Source organism: Furipterus horrens, unplaced genomic scaffold (assembly GCF_987537825.1).
Source record: "Furipterus horrens unplaced genomic scaffold, mFurHor1.1.pri manual_scaffold_3, whole genome shotgun sequence".
Lineage (NCBI taxonomy): Eukaryota > Metazoa > Chordata > Mammalia > Chiroptera > Furipteridae > Furipterus > Furipterus horrens.
Window position 1 is genome coordinate 204,396,926 of NW_028327173.1, and position 15,668 is coordinate 204,412,593.

At 41.4% G+C, this 15,668-nt stretch overlaps 1 protein-coding gene across 3 annotated transcripts in view; it reads left to right on the plus strand.

The window, feature by feature from the left end:
* Positions 1 to 15,668, plus strand: part of UNC79 (unc-79 subunit of NALCN channel complex) — a 161,997-nt gene that overhangs the window by 72,161 nt on the left and 74,168 nt on the right. For 2 of the 3 annotated variants that reach the window (XM_090272127.1, XM_090272126.1), the window contains exons 20-23: positions 2,480 to 2,637; positions 5,153 to 5,334; positions 8,044 to 8,245; positions 8,875 to 9,054. In XM_090272127.1, coding sequence (XP_090128253.1) covers positions 2,480 to 2,637; positions 5,153 to 5,334; positions 8,044 to 8,245; positions 8,875 to 9,054 — 722 coding nt within the window. Of the gene's footprint in view, positions 1 to 2,479; positions 2,638 to 5,152; positions 5,335 to 8,043; positions 8,246 to 8,874; positions 9,055 to 10,470; positions 10,537 to 15,668 lie in introns of all 3 variants that reach the window. The other variant, XM_090272125.1, reaches the window with a different exon arrangement.

The window sequence follows — 15,668 nt, forward strand, 5'->3', positions numbered from 1 at the left end:
AGAGTTGCCAGCTTCAGGCCCAGCTGAAGTTAGCTAGCACCAGTCTGTGGAGGACCCAGTCAGGAGAACTTTGTGATTCTTTCTCACTGGTGCTCCAGGGGTGTGGGAGTGGCTGAGAGAAAGTGGCCGACATCTACAGAGACCCCGTTTCCGTAAGGTCACGTCCTGAGGTCTAGGTGGATGGGATTTTGTTTTGGGTCGGGACAGAGCATCCTGTCGGAAAGGTGGAGGATCTGAAGTCTTCTCGTAGTAACGCTGGGCTTCTGCAGGTGCAGTGGGAGGAGCTGTTGGAAGGGGAGCCACGGCTGACCTGGGTGTAAGGAATAGTGACCATGACCTGAAAGGATCAGCATAATGGATCAGACAAGCAGCAAATCCAGGCAAAAGCAGGAAAGGAACAGGTTCAGGAGTTCGGCAGACATTCCGTTCATTCTAAGGGTGTGGGAGTACCAAGTGGGCTGACTTTGTTTGTTAAAGCCCTTTCTCTCGGGTGGGTCCTTGGGCCAGATGGGTCCTTGGTGCCGTGGACTCTCTGCGGCGGCCTTTGGGCTACGTAGCCCAGGCTTTTCCCTCAAAAACCGTGATGGACAATGAAGGGATCTGGAAAACGGACACTTCTCTGTTTTTCTAACAAAGCTGCTTTAGGGAACTGAGAGAGCCGTACGGGATTGGCCAAGTCCAGGGATTTTTGTCATCGAGACGGGTTTCTAGAAGTGCTGTATATGGTTTGTCTCCTTCTGCTACATTAAAAGTTCCACGAAGGCAGAGATTATGTCTTCTTTTTCCTTTGCAGCTTCTGTAGGGCCTGCTGTTGTCTAGAAGCATCATCATCCTTGGCTTCACAATGGCAATAGTAGTGTCAGGTTTTTGAATACCTACTATGTGTCAAGTACTGTGCGTTTAAAGCAGCCAGTACTGAGTGGAAGTTCAGACAGGTTACATTTACACTTGGTTACACAGCTAATGAATGACAGGATTGGGATTAGATCCAAGCATGTTTGATTCCCACTACTCAGATGAAGCACACGTTTGAAAATTACTCCTTTTCATTTTATAGATCTAATATGTCTTCTGAGCAACTTTAGTGACTTGTACCTCCACTTATTCTCTGTAAAATGGAAATAATGTGTCACTCCTCCCACCTTTTAGTGGTGCATTACAAGCTTTTTAAGAATTTTTTTTATTTGTTTGTTTATTTAGAAGAAAGAGAGGGAGAGAAACATCACTGTGTGGTTGCCTCTCACTTGCGCCCCCAAATGGGGACCTGACGTGCAACCTAATCATGCGCCCTGACTGGGAATTGAACCAGCGACACTTGGTTCGCAGGCCGATGCTCAATCCACTGAGCCACACCAGCCAGGGTTGTATTACAAGTTTTTTAAAGTCACAAATAGTTTTGATTTTGGATTATCTCTGGAGCTGAATAAAAAACAAAACCACAAAAAACCACAAATGGCATGCTTTAAATAATTGAATTAAATAATTTGAAACCAATAATATATTATTACTAAAAATATATCTTCAAAATTATTCTGGTAGGAATCGATAGGCACTTAGCTAGACTTGCTAGGTACATTTTTGACCAGCAGTGGTCTGGCTGTAGGCATGGCTAGTTCTCACATGGTGTTATGAGGGATCTCTCTCTCTCTCTCTCTCTCTCTCTCTCTCTCTCTCTCTCTCTCTCTCTCTCTTCTCTTTCTTTTCTCTTCCTTTCTCCTATCTCTTTTGTCCCTTCCTTCCTTCCTCCCCATCACTTAGACTCATTCCATCTGTACTGGTTTCTCAGCAGGCTGTCCTTTTAAGAAGAAGAGGGATTTTTTCTGTCCCAGAGTCCATATCAATATCTGGGAAAAGGACCCCGGCATTCCTGTACTTATGTCATATGTCTGCCCCCAAACTGATCACTCTGCTCATGGAATTGAATACTTTGATCTGCATGGGTTTTGTGTTCACTCTTACAATAGGAAAGGAGGGGTGGGGGGTTGATTGACAGCTCTTCTGGTTGAAGAGGCTGTTCTTAATAGAATAAGAGTTGTTTCTTGCTAGAATAATGAGGAAAAAGCTGCTGGGCAGCCAAAACCAACAAAACTCCCTTGATGTTCGGTTTAAGGAAAAACATTTTAAATCACTATCACTTCATTATCTTAGCACAACTAATACAAAACTTTGTATATTATTTAACAGTTTTGTTCATGTATATATCTGAATTTAAAATATAAAATTAAAATTTTTTATGTTAAAAAATGCAATGGTAAGTGGTAAGTTTTTCTATGTTGTTGCATAAAAGTAATTACTTTAAAAAAACATTAACGGAACAGAGCATAGGAAAAGTTTATCAGAAGATTTTAGTCTTGTGGATGAATATAATTTCACTAAAAGCATTCCTACCAGCTACCTGTTAACCTGTAAATTAAGATAATAGTAGTTTCTTTCTAGAAAGGTCATAACTGCGACCACTTTGCTTCTTCTTGATTTCCAGCCTGTGGAGAGTCATCAAATCTGAGTTCTCCCAGTTGTCTTCGCTGGCGGTCCCTCTCCTTCTCCACGCTTTGTCCCTTCCTCATGGTGCTGACATTTTCTGGACAATCATAAATGGCAACTTCAACAGCAAAGACTGGAAGATGAGGTTTGAAGCAGGTACCTCTGTAGCGTGACAACCCTCTCTGGTTAACAGTGTAGGCCAGATGTCCTGTCATGAGATCTCTGCTGGGCCCATCTTTTCCCTCCTTTCTTCTTAACGGTCATTGTCCTGTTTGCCGGTGCTCTTTGTTGGTTCTTTCTACTTAGCTGGGCTTCCTCCATAATAGTATTTTGCAGATTGGCCCTTCGGTAGGGTGACCCTGTCTAGTTAATGCCTGTCATCCAGGTGTATTTACTAATGTCCCCCTTGTTTACTTTCAAACGGGTCCTGGCTTGAATGATCAGTCATGTAGTCAACCTAATGGGCTACTTGCATCAAAATAACTGGAAATGTTTGTTATAAACACTGATTATTGGGCCCCATCCCGGCCCTACTGAATGAGAATCTCAGAAGGGAGGGCCAGGAATCAACATTTAAACATGTTCTCCAGGTAATTCAGTGAGTTTGAGAAGCTGTGCTGTAATAGCCTTGCCGCTGAAGCATCAGGGACGAGGTCCGCGGCAGTGGTGGGTATAATGTCCCGGTGCTTCAAACAGTGGCTTCTTGCAGGAACAGAGGAAGGAAGGTGGATGTGTTCTCCTAGCCTCCCCTCTGCTGGCTTCACTGCCGCCGCGCTCTGCCAGTACAGTACAGTCTGTCCCCTCTCTGGGGCAGCAAGCAGGGCTGGCGTACCATACCGCACTTTATCAGGATGGTTCTGTATATTGTAGTGTTTCAAAAACTGGGCAAAGAAATGGCAGTTCCATCGGGCGAGTTAACTATTATACTTCAGAGTTCAGTTTCTTAATCTCTGGCCTTTTGAATGCCTGTGAATCCCAGCGGCTGGCATATTTATATGGTGGTACAGTCGGCAGCCGTCCGTCTCGAGAGACGATGGTGTAGCTTCTTAAGAGTCTATCTGCACCGCCGAGAGTGGCTGTGCAGTCTGACTTGGGAGTGACACGGTATCTGTCTCCTCCCGTGTTGAATCGACATCTTGCGATGACGCTGGAGTGTCCTCTCCAGTGAAGCTGAAGCTACAGAGCCTGGGCAGGGTGATATGGAGGGTCTGCTGTTGCCCATGCAGCAGACCCCCCCTCTCTTCGCAGCTGAAGGGCCCAAGGGAAAGACGGAGTCAATACAGCTTGGCTTCAGGTGCGCCACAGGAGTTGCCGGTGTTGACTACAACGTCAAACCGCCTTAGGGACTCCGGCTCCGGATTTTCTGTCGGGGTTTACTCCCTTAGCCTTTCCCCTGAAGAGGTGTGCCGCAAGGCAGCGGAGGTTTTTTGGAGTCAGAGTTTTCCTTCTCTGATGTGCCCTGACTGGAAGATCGAACCAGCGACACTTAGCTCACAGGCCGACGCTCAATCCACTGAGCCAAACCAGCCAGTACAATTGAGAATACTGAGTTCCAGCTTTAACACATTAAGCTACAATAATATCAACTGTCCAACTACAAAAGAAAACAAAGACCCCCAACAGTATGAATGCAGAATTCATATTTATCTTTACAAAAACAAATATAGCACAAGAGTCACCTTTGCAGTTTAAGAGAGCTCAATGCATATATATTTTCCACTCTATGGAAATAACTTATCTATTACAAGGCCAAACTGCCACAAAGCTGTGGTCAACAGACCAAACTTTTAAAAAGAAACACTTCCTGGTGAACCATTAACTTCCAAACCCCCTGAAAATTTCATTCTGAAAGTACCTTTACGAAGTCGCCGCTAATCTCCAAAAGGCATGTAAATCTCAAAAACTTCAATTTGTTTATGGTTATTTTTATTCATACCGGTTTTTTATTTTTTTAAACACAGATGAGTACTTAACTCCTTTCTTAGATTCCATGAAACAACTGTCTCTTAACTCTTCTCTGACCTGCTAATGAGTCTACTATAACATTTTATCAAGCTATTTTTAAGAGTGACTGAAATCATTTAACAAAGATTTGCAGAATAATTAGAAATTAAGCAAGGAAGGGTGCCTCTGTTTCATGGAGGAAATATGCTCTACGGCCCCAGGAAGACTGGTTGTCATTTCACACCATGACATATAAAGAGTGGAACAGAGGGTCCAGAGTCTAGAGCCAGGACTGGGGGCACCCCCCACCTCCCGGCATTGTCTGCAGGACCGCTATGGCATGGACAAAGAAATGGACAAAGAAATGCACATGGAGGCATGTTAAATAGTTTGAAATACAATAGGAAGTTAAACAAAGGGAAAGACCATTAAAAAAAGAAAAAGACAAATAAAATAAAATAAAATAAAAAAGAAAGTAAAAGACAATGCAGAGCAAAATCAACGCTGCCTGGAGGAAAAATACTGCACTGAGTAGAAATGGTCTCTGTCGCACACATAAAATAAAACACTTTAGAAGGTGGCGTTAGAATTTCCTTTTGGTATTAAAATTCAGTGTATGAGGAGCCCCACCCCGAGTTACCCTTATCTCTGTGGCTTCAGTGCTCAGACTATCTAAATAAATGTCTTTCTTTTTTTTTTTTTTTGTCCTTTGCCTTTTATATTGCAGTGGAAAAAGTGGCTGTAATTTGCAGATTTCTGGATATTCACTCAGTGACCAAAAACCACCTGCTGAAGTACTCCCTGGCTCACGCCTTCTGCTGCTTTCTGACGGCTGTGGAGGACGTCAACCCCGCAGTGGCTACCAGGGCCGGTCTCCTGCTTGACACCATCAAGCGGCCGGCCTTGCAGGTGACGTCCCTCCGTGTGGGCTGTCTGCTCTGCAGACGGTGCTCTGCTCTGCCCTCCTAAATCACCGGGTTAATTTGTCACATAAACACAGATGCTGCTGATGATGATGATAACAGTGGACGTTTTTAAATTGGGGAAAACATCTCAGAACCGTATCTTATTAACAGACCTCTTGTTTTTATTTGTTGATACTTCCTTTTCAGCCTTTGTACGTGTGTTGAATCACTTCTGACAGATGTGATTATTATATAACTTTTTTTCTGTGGCAGATTATTAAATTAGGCTTGTTTATATTATACCATTTAGCCGGCTTCTGGGCTAAAAGCTCTGTTATTAGAGGCTACGTGCTAAGAAAAATCAGATGAATTATAATATAAATCAAAGCAAACTCAGAGAAGGTAAATAGGCTACTAAAAATGAAATGCTACAAATTAAAGCCAAAGTGACATGAAATATGGGACTTGGAGAGAGTTGTATGTTTATCTTTTGGCACCTGTATTTTATCGTTGAAGAAACCAAGTCTCAGAGAGAGAATATCACTTATCAAAGGATACAGAGTGAATCAATGGGAGAATGAAGACTAGAACCTCCAAAGTCCTGATCTTCTGTTTTTCCGCACTGCCCCCTGATTTATTATTATACCATTATTATTACAACTAATAATAGTGGCAAGAGCTAACATTTATCAAATAGGTATCGTGTTTCCAGGGCAGTGTATTAAAAGCGTCCCACTCTGCATTGCCTTTTTGAATCCCCACGATAACCTTTTGTGTGTTCCCATTTCACAGATGAGAAAGCTGGGGGTTAGAAGGGTTGAGTAATTCCAGAGTCACATGGCTAGTAAGTGGCAGAGCAGATGCAGCTCTGACTCATAATGAAGTCATGTTCTTAAGCGTGTGTGTGTATGTGTGCACCGCCTGCCAATCAGTTTAAGGGTTCTTCTGATAAAAAAGACTTAAGAAGTAAAGGCAAATGGTGCAGGATTGGAAAAATTTTAGGGTTATGCTGCCTGTGGACACACCCTCCCTTGTAGAAACTTCCAGTTGTTTTCTGGATAGTCCTTGTCTGTTGACCTTAATAAGACGAGATGGGTGTATGTCTTACCCTGCTCAGGACCTGGAACATAGAAGGCACTCATTAGATGGGAGTTGAATGAATTAATAAGATGTTGAATAAATTACAGTTTTTAAATTTCATTGAGTTAAAAAAAAGGGAGTGGTAGACTCATCTGCTAGAGAAATAGATGCTCAATCCATTCCATCTTTGGTTTTTAAAGATTCTATATTCTACTCACATTCCAAGAAGATGACTGTTTTCTTTTAGGACTGCTGAAAGAGTTCTAAAATCTAAATTTCTTTTAGAGATTTTAATTTTGTTGCTTCTTGGCCTTTTGGCTACGATGAAGTGTGGAAATTTTATCTAAATTTTAGAATTTAGCATAGAAAGGGAATTTAAAGATCGTCTTCTTGTGTATTCTAAAACGTAATTCTCCTAGCTCTATTTTGAAAGCTGCTAAAACTTTATATGAGCAGTATCGTCGGCAGCCGTCCGTCTCGAGAGACGATGGTGTAGCTTCTTAAGTGTCTATCTGCAACGCCGAGAATGGTTGTGCAGTCCGACTCGGGAGTGACACGGTATCTGTCTCCTCCCGTGTTCAATCGACATCTTGCGATGACGCTGGAGTGTCCTCTCCAGTGAAGCTGAAGCTACAGAGCCTGGGCAGGGTGATATGGAGGGTCTGCTGTTGCCCATGCAGCAGACCCCCCCTCTCTTCGCAGCTGAAGGGTCCAAGGGAAAGACGGAGTCAATACAGCTTGGCTTCAGGTGCGCCGCAGGAGTTGCCAGTGTTGACTACAACGTCAAACCGCCTTAGGGACTCCGGCTCCGGATTTTCTGTCGGGGTTTACTCCCTTAGCCTTTCCCCTGAAGAGGTATGCCGCAAGGCAGCGGAGGTTTTTTGGAATCAGAGTTTTCCTTCTCTGATGTGCCCTGACTGGAAGATCGAACCAGCGACACTTAGCTCGCAGGCCGACGCTCAATCCACTGAGCCAAACCAGCCAGGGCAAATGAGCAGTATAGTAGTGATGAAAGTCATGATTCCTTTTCATTATCTAAGACTTTTGAAAAAAAAAAGGGAAAAAAAATGATCTGCCGCTACTCAGAAACTGTCAGATATCACCTGTGAAATATATTGGACTGCTAGCCTCTTGATTCTGTAGAAGTCTGCTCTTGAAGACAACTTGACTCTGAAACTCATTGGCAGTAAAAGTCAGTGGATTATCCTCAAAAGAAAACTGAAAATAATAACCACTAATAGAACTGTATATATTAAATTATAGAATTGTTAAAAATAAAAAATAAAAAAAATGAAATGTAGCTTTGAAAGCATGCTTCTCCTACAGAAACTACAGACCTTAAGAAAAGAAATATTGGTTTGAAGGTATTTGGATAAAACAATTAGTAATACGTATACATTTAGTTCATATTTCTCAGTCAAAATTCAAGACCTATTCCACAATTAGGAGAAGCTGCTCTTTTGTATTTTTCTACCAACATTTGCAATAAAAATGATTTCAATCAGATCGTTCTACGTTATAAATACAGATGGAAGAGCTGACCTTGTTTCACTGACTTTGCTCCCTGTCTTCGCTTTGAAACAACTTCAATGTTTACACCTGACCTTCCCCTTTTGTCCCCACTTTCCTCCAGGGTCTGTGTCTTTGTCTTGACTTTCAGTTTGATACTGTGGTTAAAGATCGACCTACAATACTGAGCAAGCTTTTACTCTTGCACTTTCTTAAGCAAGATATTCCTGCTTTGAGCTGGGAATTCTTCGTCAATAGATTTGAGACGCTTTCTTTGGAAGCTCAGCTGCATTTGGATTGTAATAAAGAATTTCCTTTTCCTACAAGTAAGCAAAACTAAGAACTTGCTTTAAAGAGTTGCGGTTCCTCTGCTTGTGCTTGCTAGACACACAGAGGATGCTCTGCATGTGGTTTAATTTCCCACTGTGGAGAATGCCTTGGCTTCATGGACGCAGTTTAGCAAATGTTTGTTCAATATCTGCTGCAGTCATCAGTATATTAACTATTTTCTGGCATTCCGAAATCGTAATTCTTCTCGTTTCTTTGAGGACTTGTGAGAACCGTTCGTGACTGTGTGTTCCTTAAAAATTATGCAATCATCGTGTGTATAATGTTTGTGAGCAAGCTTGTGAGATGTGTTTGCACCTTGCAGGTTCTCTCTTGCTGCTGATAAATCAGTTACCTACAGCTTTGAATAGATGGGGGAAAGACTTCGGTCACTCAGCTAGTTATCCAGTGATAACAAAATTAGATAGTTTAATCTTATTTAGATGGTAGTTCTGATAGGCAAGCACATGACTTTTAATGTAAAACTTAGCAAGAGGGAAAGGTAAATGAGTTATATATCCACTAGAGATGGTTTTTAGTACTGAAAAATATAGGCAGATGGGCGGTTTCAAGCTAGTTGCATAACACGGCCAGTTCCGGAAAATGACCTCTGATTCCTTCGGCGCAGCCATCACTGCTGTAAGGACCAACGTGGCCAACCTCAGTGACGCCGCGCTGTGGAAGATCAAGCGGGCGCGCTTTGCCAGGAACCGCCAGAAGAGCGTGCGCTCCCTGAGAGACAGCGTGAAAGGGCCCGTGGAGTCCAAGAGGGCGCTCTCCCTCCCTGAGACCCTAACCTCCAAAATCCGTTGAGTATCTTCTTTCATCCTTCCTTTAAGTCTGTTTAACGTCTCTCTGAGGCTGACTCATCGTGTTGAATGTTCACAGAGAGCAGCGTGTTTAGCAAACAGCTTAGTCATCAGGGTTGGCCTTCGAATTCCCTAGAGGGTTGCCCCAGGGGTGTTAGTGCCCTGGGTGGCTTTTTCTAGTTTGGGGGTGAAGCAAAGCCTCGATCCAGCAGTAGATTGTTTTAAAATGTGCGGGGAGCCAATCCTTTGATGCTTGGTAACAAAGTAGAGCGTTCGCTCCTAAGTCCTCAAATGTGAAGGTTTGCACCAGCCACCGGGTAACCTGAGAGCTTCCTGGGTGGACTTTGACAAGACTTTGACAGTGGTCGTTTAATGCATGAGAGAGGCAGCTGAACAAGCTCCCAGACAAGCCAATAATAATGGTTGTTTTTGAAAAAGATCAGTCAGACCGAGAAGTTAAATTTCTGCCCAGCTTCACCAGGTAAAATTAAAACAAGCTTCATTGCCAACTTAACAAAAAGACCGCATACACTTGTTTCTTAAAGGTCTTTTTTTACATTGCCCTTTTAAAGAGAACAGGATTTTCCTTAAATTACCAAATCACTAGATGAACTCTAATGATTAGCAATGGCTTATGAATGAGAACTAATTAAACATTCATAACTAAATCATCATATTAGTGAATGGATATATTTAAATATATTACTAACTTATAAAATTTATTAAATGATTTAATTTTTAACTGCTGTAAAGTTAATAAAATAACATCGTGAAACATATTTCTTGTCCTATCAGAAGCTGAAAAGTTTGCTTTTTCATTGGCATTCATTAGAAGACAGCCTTATGCAACATAACCATTTTTAATCATAAATATGATTTGATTTTATTTATTGCATTTTTCTCTATTTTTCGACAAGCCAAGGAAAGGTAGTATTTTGAACTTGGAAAGAATTAATAAAAGCCCTTTAAGCAATCAATAATCCAGTTGTTCAGAGAGCAAAGATTAATTACAGGTGCCCATTTAAGAATATCCCATAGTAGCCTGTGAGGCCCCAGGTGAAACTTAATCCCATCCTGGAAACCAATACCTAGATGCAATAAATTACAATTTCTATAAGAATTTCCCAGCTCTTATTAGAACCTAACTGATCAATCGGGGATATAAAGTTTATTTATTGTTATTTCTTGTTAATTGATTTGTGTGACAATTTTGAACATTAAGAATTAAAGTAACATTGAAGGATGTTCTTGAGACCACAAAACTTTTGTGATGTGAACATCCTTTGTGTGAAATTAATTACAAATAGGAAAACGAAACTTGCCCCTACTATCCAATGCAGTTAGCACTGAGTTTATTTTCTAGGCTCAAGTTGTTTTTAATGCTTATTTAAATAGAGTTGTTGTTGATTTTTAAGCTATGAGGTTGACCAGGCATGAGCAGTCTGCTCCAGCTCTCGGTGGGACACCCGAACAGACACCAGGTGGGTACTTCTGACCTGAAGGGCTGGGTGCAACTGTCTGTCACAGGTGGACAAGGTAAAGGACGTGGTGTCTCTGACTGGACCAGAGCAATATATTTAGGATTTGCAAGCTCAAAGGGTCAGTCTTACCCCAGAAGCTCAAGCGTTTGAGCCCCTGAGATAGCAATTCTTTTTATTTGACTTTTGGCAGATGCCTTTTGATCCTTTTAGCTTCTGGTCCAGTAAGAAGCAGCATGTTACCTGAGTATGCACTTTTCCCCAGAGAGCCAATATGACCAGACCTATACCTAGTACTTATATTTGTATGTGTATTTACACATAGAAATATTATGTTCATATATATCTGCTCTAGGAAAAACACACATTTCATTTGCATCTTAAAAGGTTATACATTTGAACCACCATCATTCACTCATCCCCTTAGCCATTCCTAATTCTTTGCAACTCTGCACGCATTTCTGTCTCTCAGAGAAAGGAGGATTTCACATTTAGCTTGGTACGGTGTACCTATAACATTTTATCATGAAGAAGCCCAAGGGTTGAAGGGACACTGGCAGGACTGTTACAGACCCCATCTTCCCTTTTTGTCTCAAGGCTTAATGGAAAAGCTAGTCTGTAGTATTATTACTCCTGATAACAGTCCTCTCACATCTCTTTGGGAAAATGTACACATATGTTTCTTGACGTTAAGAAAAGCCTTCAGTCATCTAGTTGTCCCATCAAAGGGAACCAGATGGAAAGGGAGCAAATAGCAGCATTGTTCATATTAAATATAAGGATAATTTACATGATGCCACATAAGCAAAACTTGCTTAGAATTGGAAACTTATAAATTGCTTATAAGGCAATTCTAAGCCAGTATTTTTATTTATGTGTTATTATTTACTGGACACTGAACGCTTTAACTTGGAAGCAAAGACATGCCAGGATAATCAGAAAACTACAGGATGATTTAAAACAGTAATTGAATGGAAACTGAAGAAGTTGCTACTTGAATAGAATTTAGTTCAGTACAGGTCATGAGCTCTGTCCTCTGTACAAGACCTCTTAGTGATTAAAGCACCCTTTAATTGTGCTTAAGGCTGAACTTTTGGGCACTGGATTTACAATTTATGGCTCTCTGATCTTAGCATGTGCAGCAGGTTTTGCAACAGAAATACACGTATATAGAAGGTGTACTGTGCAAGGCTAGTGAAGAGCTGCATTCCTCTGGGACATGACTCAAACCAAAGGTTTTGTGCACATATATAAAATTCATAGAATGTCGTAGCTGAAACATTAGAAAAACGTTAATATTCTCATTTTACAGAAGAGAAAACTGAGGTTCCCAGAAGTAGCAAACGTCATGGGTTTGCCAGTAACATACAGACCTGGGCCTCGGGTCCCAATAGATTTCTGGATCTCTCTTGCAGGGCATGTGTGGTAAATGCTAGCAGGAGCTCCACACCTTTATTTAATCCCAGTTGATGAAATATGCACTTTCACCTGCTAATCTGAAATTGGTGTAATTATGGTTAGATATAAAGTGTACTTTTACTAATTCGAGAACCAGGAATTCTTTGTCTTTGATGATTCCGAACATCTATTGAGTATTGAATATAATGCAGCGGTCATGGGATTTTATAACGGCATCATATACTGAACAAACAGTATCACAGGGAGCTCAATTACATCTTGTTCCTCATCTCTTGGAATGAATAATTAAACAGTAGTAGGTAAATAATAATATTTCACATATGTATAGTACTTCTATCTATAAATGTTTTTATGCAAATCTAAGTTCTGTTTTACAACAACTATGGATATATGTAAATTATATTTTTCACTTTACATAGAGACAGGAGCACTGAAGTCCTGAGTAATTAAGAATTTCTTCTTAGATGATTCACTGACAAGCACATGTAACTAACAAGTTAGGGATAGAAGTGATGCTTGAGTTCAGAAGACTTGATTTGCTTTCTTTCCACTATAGTCACCCCTTGATGAATTGGCTTTAGGGGGTTCCTACCATGAATAGTGTAGGGTATTCCTACATGAGCACACTGGTCTGATTACGGAGCTGACCTGGGCATTCAGGTCTGCTACACTGAGCATCCAGTAAGTAAGCTCATGGGAATTCAGACCAAAGGACCTTTCCGGTTAGAACTCACAGATCGGTCTAGAGCTCTCCCAGTCCCTAAAGGGACACGGATACTATAGAGAAACCTTGAGATCTCTTGGTCTGAATTTGTACAATTTCAAAAAGAAAATGTGTCCTGTGCTAGGTACCCAAGACTAGGTAGCATCGGTGAAACTTGTTGTGACCTTTCCTGCCCCTCTCTTAGTGTCCCAGCCTAGACTTCCAAATGGCTTCTCCGTGCGCTCTCTCTCTTCCTAGAAAGATGGTTTACAATTCACATCGTCACTAACGTCAAAATACCTATCGATCATCATGATCCAGTAAATCAGAGTACAGTTGTTTTTGTTTTTGTTCTCGTAGGAATGCCCTTGATTGAAATGATAGTTTTGGGCAATGACAGGTCTGTTGAAGCACCTGCTGTATCAGCAAATATGAAGAATCCAAAGATTCCTTAAAATCTTTTACATTCCCAAGTTGTTTATAGTCAAGGAAGAGAGATAAAGTATGAACATAGGAAGCTCTCCCCTGGAGTGAGTGTTAGTGCTACAGGACGGTTCACGTCCAAGAGCGGTGGAAAGAGAGCTGGAGGCAGCAGGAAAGGTGGGGGGAGTCACGCCTTGACCAGGTGATGGGTTGTAAACACAGGGAGATAGGACGTGGGGTAGCAAGAGGCAGAGGCAGGGGTGGGGACCATATGAGGGTGTGGAGTTAGGCACGGCCCCAGCTTCCGGCCCTACTGTGGCTGTGTGTGCACACACCAGAACAGCTGGGAAGGAAGCTTTCAGTTGAATTAATGAGCTAGGGAGCCCAATGAGGCAATGCAGGTAGAACTACCGAAATAGTATAGCCACACTTATAGTGCTTGGTCGTTGGCTTCTCTTGGCCAAATGCAGAGGAAGCTCATGGAAGGGGTCCTTTCTTCCTCTACTTAATTGTCACTTGTTGGTTTGATGGTGTGGTCAGCGAGTTGACTTACACAAAGGAATAGTTTCCTCTTGTGGTAGTCACTTCCTTACTGTTTGGGGACTTCATCAGTTTTTCTCCCATGAAGAAGACAAGATCTGAAACAATTATTTGAGTTCAGTATGTCAGACACCACCCCAATTTCTTTGAAGGATATAAAAATGGATAAAACATAGCCCTTGCCTTCAAGGAGCCTTGGTTCCTATGGGGGAAATGAGGCAAGTGAATGAATAAAAAATTCTGCTTTGTGTAATAGTTATTTGCCACATGAAAGTTAGGAAGTGCTACAGGAAACTTCCCTTCGTTCTTCCCTCCCTCCCTTCCATCTTCCCTCCTTTCTTGTCATTGGAGATTTACAGAGTTTTGGGATCACATCCAGTTGCTGAGAGGAGGGTGGGCACATGTAATAAGAATGGCTTCCAGGGACCAGAGTTATAGGGTTAAATTGGGGGCGGGAGGAGCACCCCTTTCCAAGGTGAAGAGAGCACCATGAGCAGGCATGGAGGTGAGAACATGCTGGCAGCTCTCTGAGGTCCGTGAGTGGCCCAGCTCAGAAGGATGGCAAGCATTTGGGTGGAGCGATAGGAGATAAGTCTGGAAAAGCAGATCCTGATCCTGCCTGGTTTCAAATGATCTGTATACATCAAATTGTATTGTATTTGGGAGTTCCGATCGGCTGTGCCACTCTGTGGACAGATGGCGATGGGCCCAGTCCATGTTCAAGCTATAGCAGGAAGAGCTCTCTCTGCCCATGATTATAAAGATGCTCACCTTTTTCTTTATAGAAATGATAAAATCAAATCTCTTAACATGTTAAATTTCTATAGTTAGATATAAGAGTTTCATAGAATAGAATTCAAAAGTGTTTCAACTGTCACACCTTAGAGAAAATATTGTAAGTATTTAGTTTTAAAATGGAAACTTTGTACCCTTTATGGATAACTAACTAGTGTCTTTATCATTAGAGAATATTCCAACTTTTCTAAGCTCATTTTTCTTGTGGATTTGATTAAGGTAACTTCTTAACGAAGGGTGTACCAGTCACAAGCCTACGATATTGTAAAGAAAGACCATATACAGAACACAGACTTGCAATGTCACTACTGGAGGGGTAATTATTGGAATGCAAAGAGATTCCCTCCACTTTTTACACAATAGGTCCCATTAACTAGTTCTTTATCAGTAAATTTAATCATTTGTTAAAGGGCATTCTTTCTTGGTTATTCGGAGAAAGCAAAGTAAAAGCAGCAAACTTAATGCTAAAGCACTGAAGATCAGTGAAGAATTTAATCTGAGGATAGGGACTTTGTGAAATGAGAGTCATTAGGAAAGTGTGATTTGATGGGAAGAGTTAAGGTTACATACTCTTAAAATGAATGTCTTCTCGAAGTGAGAAGAAGAATTTTTACGTATTTAAAGGTGAATTCTGATGGTTTATTTTCTAGACCTAAACTGGGGTAGAATGAAATGGGGAGCTGATGTCTTAGGTGGTCCTAGTCTGGAGTTCCCTTTCTTCTGTATTGAGGTCCTTAGTCTCCGGGCTGAAAAACCAGAGGTGCAACTCCTTCTCCGACCCTACTTAGTTCTACTTTTAACTTTGGAACTTGGGAGGCAAGCCACTCTGGACTTGGAGGTGGCTGGGCAGGACTCGGTGAGTTCTGCTGTCTGAAACCTTGCCCTTAGAGCTAAAACGAATTGAGGAATGAAGCCGCACCGTAACGGTCGTCACTTGTTGGTCCAATAACACTCCCATTTCCTGCAGGGAACATAGATTGTCACACTCGTCATATTCTTAACCCAAGCTTGCCCAAAGCCATAACCTTCCTCTAGTTGTAAAGTCACACTCTGGAGGAAAAAGATCAAGATTAAATATTGTACTAAGTTGAAAAGATAGTTTTCTAAACCTTTTCCGTTTTGTTTTATGAGGATTTACACAGGTATTGCTTTGGTTTGATCTATTTCAAACATTTAATTTAATTACAATATACAGTAGTGCTTCACATTATTGGGCTCTTGGTGAAATAGGGTGATTTTTTTTTTTTTTTTGTTT